General features: G+C 58.2%; 1 protein-coding gene across 1 annotated transcript; it reads left to right on the forward strand.

Moving 5' to 3' along the window:
• Positions 1 to 555: 555 nt before the first annotated feature.
• On the forward strand, positions 556 to 4,260 carry SOX7 (SRY-box transcription factor 7). The gene is made up of 2 exons (XM_042803624.1): positions 556 to 814; positions 2,736 to 4,260. Exons 1-2 carry the CDS (start codon positions 589 to 591, stop codon positions 3,635 to 3,637), a joined length of 1,128 nt encoding a protein of 375 aa, XP_042659558.1. The 5' UTR covers positions 556 to 588; the 3' UTR covers positions 3,638 to 4,260.
• Positions 4,261 to 6,000: the final 1,740 nt, after the last annotated feature.

Genomic DNA, 6,000 nt, shown 5'->3' on the forward strand with positions numbered 1-6,000 from the left:
GACCACCCCAAAAAAAGATTTCAGTGCCCTCAGCTGCTCCCTCTGCATTTCCCCCAGCCTTAGGGGCTCTGAGGGGTGTGTGGGGGGGGGATTTGGGGGGGGGTGGTGAGGTGTCAGCTGGGGGTGTTGGAGGGTGGCAGGACCATTTCCAGCTCCCGCCTGGCTCCCTTTCAACCTTCCAGCGGGCAAAATATGAAAAAATTAATAATAAAAGGGGAAGGCGGGGGGGGGGGGGGGGGGCGGGAAGCAGAAGGAGGCGTTGGGGGGTGCTGCTCCCCCCTCCCCAAGGGGGTTGTTGGGCAGAGGGTGGGGAGAAGTTTGTTTTTTTTTTTCTCCCCCTGGCTGGGGCTGAGGAGTTTGCAAACAAGGAGGAGCAGCGAGTACCTTCGGTGTCATTGGAGGAGGTATTTTTTCTTTTTTTTTTTTTTTTTTTTTTTTTTTTTGCCAAGGAGCTCATAAATACGGGGGAAGGCCGGGCAGGAGGCTGGGACTGCGCGGGGACCCCGAGGGCAGCGCAGTGGGGTGCGGGGCCAGGGGCGGGCTGGGGGGGGGGGGGTTTGGGGGGCGGCGGAGGGGCCGGGCCGGGCCATGGCTGCGCTGCTCAGCACCTTCCCCTGGCCGGAGCGGCTGGAGGGGGGCACGGCCGAGGGGCTACCCCCGGGCCCCCCCCCGCGTTGTCCGCCGGGGGAAAAAAGCTCCGAGAGCCGAATCCGGCGGCCCATGAACGCTTTCATGGTGTGGGCGAAGGACGAGAGGAAACGTCTGGCCGTGCAAAACCCCGACCTGCACAACGCGGAGCTCAGCAAGATGCTGGGTGAGGAGGGGTGCGGGGTTTAGGGAAGGGGTGACACGGGGGGGGGGGGGACGGGGGGACGGGGGGACGGGGGGGAACGTCTGGGCATTCACGCTGTCATCTCCTGGAGTGCAAATTTTGCTCTGAGGATGGCACCGTGCGGGGTGTGCGCCCACCCGGGCATCCCATGGGGTGCAAACCCCTCTCCTGATCCAGGACCACGGGGGTGGGCACCCGTGTGCCCAGCCGGGCATCCCATGGGGTGCAAACCCCTCTCCGGCTCCAGGACCCCGGGGGTGGGCACCCGTGCGCCCAGCCGGGCATCTCATGGGGTGCAAACCCCTCTCCTGATCCAGGACCACGGGGGTGGGCACCCGTGCACGCATCGGTGGGGTGCAAAGTTTGCCCAAATGGGGACCACACGCCCTCCCTGGCACTCCGCGGGGTGCAAGCCCTGCCCGGGTCTCGCACCGGCACCCTGGGGGGTGTGTGTGCATCCTCCCATCCCCCCCATGGGATACAGACAGGTCGGGCACCCAGTGGGTGGGCACCCATGCAACCCCATGGCCACGCTGCGGGGTGAAAATCCTGCCTGGGGTCCAGCACCCTGGGGCAACATCCACCGGGCTGTTTTGTGAGGTGCAAAGCCTGTTGGGGTTCTGTACCCCAGGGAGCAGGCACCCGTGCACCCACCCCGGCACCCTCTGGGGTGCAAACCCCGGCCGTGCCCCACACTCTGGGTGCGTGCAGCCACCCGGCCACCTCCCGGGGTGCAAAGCCTGATGGCATCCTGCACCCCAGGGCGCAGACACCCATGTGCACACCCTGCCACCCCAAACCTGCTCATGCTGGGGATCCCTGGATGCTGTGCAAGGAGGGACCCCCCCACATTTTCCTGTCCTGTCCCCAGACTCATTAGCCCACCCCCATATTGCATGGCTGTTGGGGGGGGGGGGTGTTTTTGCTGTTTCTTTTTGGGGATCACAACCCATTTTGAATACGCACTTGTTTCCCACTCCCCACCTACGATTTTGCTCTTCTCCCAATCCCCATTTTTTATGTGAAACCAAAAGGGCAAACAGAAATAACCAGCCCAGACAGCCTGAGAAAGAGCTGCCTGAATTGCAACACAGCTTTGCTGTCCAGCCTCTTACCCAAAGTTTGTGTTTCCCCGGACAGTTTTGTGGTGTTTTCTTTGGTGGTTTGGGTTTTCTCCTTGCTGCTTTGCCATGCAGCATCCCAGCTTATTAGCTTTATTTCTGCTGTCTCTCTGGCAATGGGAAGGCATCAAACGCTTTGATCTGTATCCTCATTTCTCCCCCTACCCTGAGGAACAGCCTGGGGTAGCCCCACCGGGGGATACAGCCTCCCCCCCAGCCCCAGTGCTGCTTCTCTGTCCTGTGTCTCAGGGACATTTTATGTATCTCAAGCAGGGAGCAGCGAGGTTGTGGCACCCGGGTTTCTGTACACCCTGATGCAAGTCCTGGCAGGGCACGGGCTGAGACGCATCCAGGGATGCCACTTTCTGACCCCCAGCTCAGCCGGGCATGGCCTCAACCGGCCCCACTCCACAGCCGGGCTCTCCATCCCAGAGAGGCATTGCAAAATCAAACCCCGGAGCTGGGCGAGTTTATTTGCCCTGATTTATTTGCGGCGGGGCACAGCTAACCCTGAACCCACCCTGTTTGGAGATTTGGGATGGGAGGAGTTGGTGGACCTATGGTGGCTTCAATACCCCCATTTCTTCGCCCTCCTGCTGCCGTCTCACCCTCCTGCGGGGGCTCCAGGCTGCGTCCTCCTTGTGCGCCCAGTCGGATGTTGGGAGCCCCTACCTCCCCCTTGGGTTTTGTGCCGGCGAGCTTTGGGGGGCAGCCCCCCTTGCCCCCCCCCTCCCCGATACAGCCGTCGCGGGCGCTCAAGGGAGTTTTGTTCTCCGTTTCAGGCAAGTCCTGGAAGGCTCTGAGCCTCTCGCAGAAGCGTCCCTACGTGGAGGAGGCCGAGCGGCTGCGGGTGAAGCACATGCAAGATTACCCCAACTACAAATACCGGCCCCGGCGGAAGAAGCAGGTCAAGCGGATCTGCAAGCGGGTGGATCCCGGGTTTTTGCTGGGCAGCCTGACGCGGGACCAAAACGCGGTGCCGGAGAAGCGGACCTGCAGCCGGGCTGGGGGGGAGAAAGAGGGGCCGGGTGAGTACTCGCCTCGCCCGGGGCTGCCAACTGTCCGGGGCTACAGGGAGGCTCCGGGCAGTGGCAGCAGCACCAGCGTGGACACATACCCCTACGGGCTGCCCACCCCCCCGGAGATGTCTCCGCTGGACGCCATAGACCCTGAGCAGAGCTTCTTCTCCTCGCCCTGCCCCGATGAGCATCACCGCTCCCACCTCACCGGAGCCACCTACTCCCCGGAGTACGCGGGCAGCTCCCTCCCGTGCAACCACCACCCCCTCAGCCCCATGCCGCAGCCGGCCACCTGCATGATCCCCGCCGCCTCCAGCTGCCCTCCCCTTCCTCCTCCTCCTCCTCCTCCCAGCTACTATACACCCGCCTTCCCCTCCCTGCACCCCCCTAGCCTCCATGCCCACCTGGGCCAGCTCTCCCCACCGCCCGACCACCACGGCTTTGACACCTTGGACCAGCTGAGCCAAGCCGAACTCCTGGGGGAGATGGACCGCAACGAGTTCGACCAGTATCTCAACAACCCCGGCCACGGCGACCACCACGGCGGGGTCTTGGTCAACGGACACGTCCCGGCGTCCAGCAGCTCCCACGCCTCCGAGACAAGCCTCATCTCCGTCCTCGCCGATGCCACGGCCACTTACTACAATAACTACAGCGTCTCCTAGAACCCCGGCCGGGGCCGCCTGGACCGGCCGAGGAAGGACCCGACACAGTATTACGAGGCGTTGCCCCCCCTGGGGACATCGCTCACCGCCCCTCAGGGTGACCAAGTCCGAACCACGAGGGCCGTGGAGTCTCCTCGGTGGCGTAGGTAAAGGATTTCGATCGTTGGCTCAGCGCCGGTGCGAAGCCTCGGGCGTCCTGCTCCGAACGGGGCCGGGAGGGATTTCCCAATGGCAAAGCCCTTTGGCCAAGTCCCTCTTCCAAAGCAGAGATGCTGCTGGGAGCGTGGGAAGGCTGCCCTCCCCCCCTCCCCCCAATTCGGGGCGCCCCCAGCTCTGCTTTGGAGTCGGGAGGGCGGCAGCATCCCACAAATGGCAGATCTGAAGTCCCCGCAGGGGTAAAAAAAACCCTGGAAGGGGAAAAGGCAGGGATGGGGGTTGAAAAATGGAAGATTTTGGTAAAGGGGCACACCGTCTGCAAGCGTATTTTGCCCCGCTCTCAGGTCTTGGTGTCAGTGTTGCTGTGGCCACCCTGACCTGCCTGACCCCACCGCCACCAGCGGTGGTTAACCCCCCCCCCCCAGCCCCCCAAACCAGGAGTTGGGAGCTTCATCCCTCAGGACAACCAGAGGAGACAGACGAGGACACCAGGGATGCTGCCGGGCTGGCCCCAGGGATGCGCAGGGAGGGGGTTGGGTGGGGGGGCTGCAGGGGGGCACCCAGCCCCCGAGGGTGCTCAGCCTGTGCGTTCCGGAGGAGGGTAAGATCAGGGCTTGGAAAAGCAGGATCTGTGCCACCCCCTCCCCCCCCCCCAGCCCCATGGCTTCCCCTTGGCCTCCCAGCAAAAACACTCCCGAAGGGCTGGGAATGGGTCCTGGGATGAGGATTTTGGCAAAGAGGTGATGATGTAGCAGACACGTTTTTTTTTTTTTTTTTTATCAAGCGTCCTTTGAAGGCGAACACTTCACGTTTCGAGCCGCAGTGCCCAATGCCTCTTCTAACTCCGGCATATTATTGCTTGTAATAAAGCTGTACATTGATTTATTCCTTCCATTATTCCTCCCCTCGGATTTTGTATTGCTCGAGTTCTCTTCCTTTTCATAAAGATGAAGCTTTATTTTAAATCAGTTATATGACATGATTAATCTTAGTGTTTACTGTATGGCACTTGGTAATGATTAGTTAGTAGCATGGCTATGATTTTCTGGTTTCAATCCCAAACATGTATTAATAATAATTGCAAATAATACTTTAAAAAAAACCCCACAACTTCACAGGTTTTTAAGCTAATACATTCCATCTTTTTTGTGTGACTCTATGCATTTTGAATGAGTGTAGATATGAGTTTGCATAAAATATTTAATTTAAATAAATATGTTTTTATACGATGATTGTTTTATGATTTAAATTGCTGTAGCTATTGACAAAGTTTTCAAAACAGAAACATTTCCTGTGCGAGTGCTATTTTTTTATTTTTTTTTGTCGGTATTTTCGGCCAAACTTTTCTACTTCCATTTTTTTTAAATAAAAAAGATCTGTGGTTATCTTTACAAATTGTGCATTTCTTTCTAACACACCGACTCGAGGCACGACGTGTGCATACCTTCACTTTTCATGGTGTGTCTCAGGGGCAGCAAGTCACTTTGATGGCCTTGATCCTGCTTTTGCCATCTCATTCATACGGCCTTTGAACGCCAGGTCCTATGTAGATATTACAGAGAAATTAAGGCAGAGCTTTGCCTTTGGCGTGTTGGTGAGCACAAAGGATGTTGCCTATTTATGGAGTGAGTGCCAATGCCTGGAGCGTGGGTTTTATTCACATTTAAGGCTGTCTTTCACAGTTTGTGCTGATGCACCATTTAAGATGCTCCGCAGTGTGAGGACCACGTAAAGGATCCTCGGTGCAAATCCAGATCAAGGCAATGAGGCCTGAGAAATGCCATGTGGGTCAAATTTGGGGAGCTGCATCAAGGGTGCTCTTGTAGGTGGATGTTGAGTGGTGGCCATCAGGCAACTCGAGCAAAGAGAAAAGCTTAGTCCTTCTTGAGGTCTGTGGCCCATGATCACAGCTTTCTCTTGCCAGACATTAAATTAGGTTGTGTCCCTGTGGTCCTTCAGGTTAAGCCATGCACGTCTCCTAAAACAGTGTCCTCCCAGGCTGTGTCCTCCTGCTTGCCCCCAAAAAAGTGGCGGAGGGAGTTTCCTAATGCACTTTGTGATGCCCACCTATGTGTGTTGGCTGGAAGGGGTCTCCAGAGGTCACCCAACCCAACCCAACCCAACCCAACCCAACCCAACCCAACCCAAGCGGGCTGGCTTGTTTCCCATGAATGACTTATCTTGGACTCGGGGAGCCCACCATCCCA

This window comes from Tyto alba, unplaced genomic scaffold (assembly GCF_018691265.1).
Source record: "Tyto alba isolate M040663 unplaced genomic scaffold, T.alba_DEE_v4.0 Super-Scaffold_40, whole genome shotgun sequence".
Taxonomy (NCBI): Eukaryota; Metazoa; Chordata; class Aves; order Strigiformes; family Tytonidae; genus Tyto; species Tyto alba.

Bases quoted from the DNA above. Each gene is read 5' to 3' on its own strand.
- SOX7 (XM_042803624.1), top strand. From the start codon at position 589: ATGGCTGCGCTGCTCAGCACCTTCCCCTGGCCGGAGCGGCTGGAGGGG. The intron at 815-2,735 runs GTGAGGAGGGGT...TCTCCGTTTCAG, and splicing joins GGAGCTCAGCAAGATGCTGG to GCAAGTCCTGGAAGGCTCTG.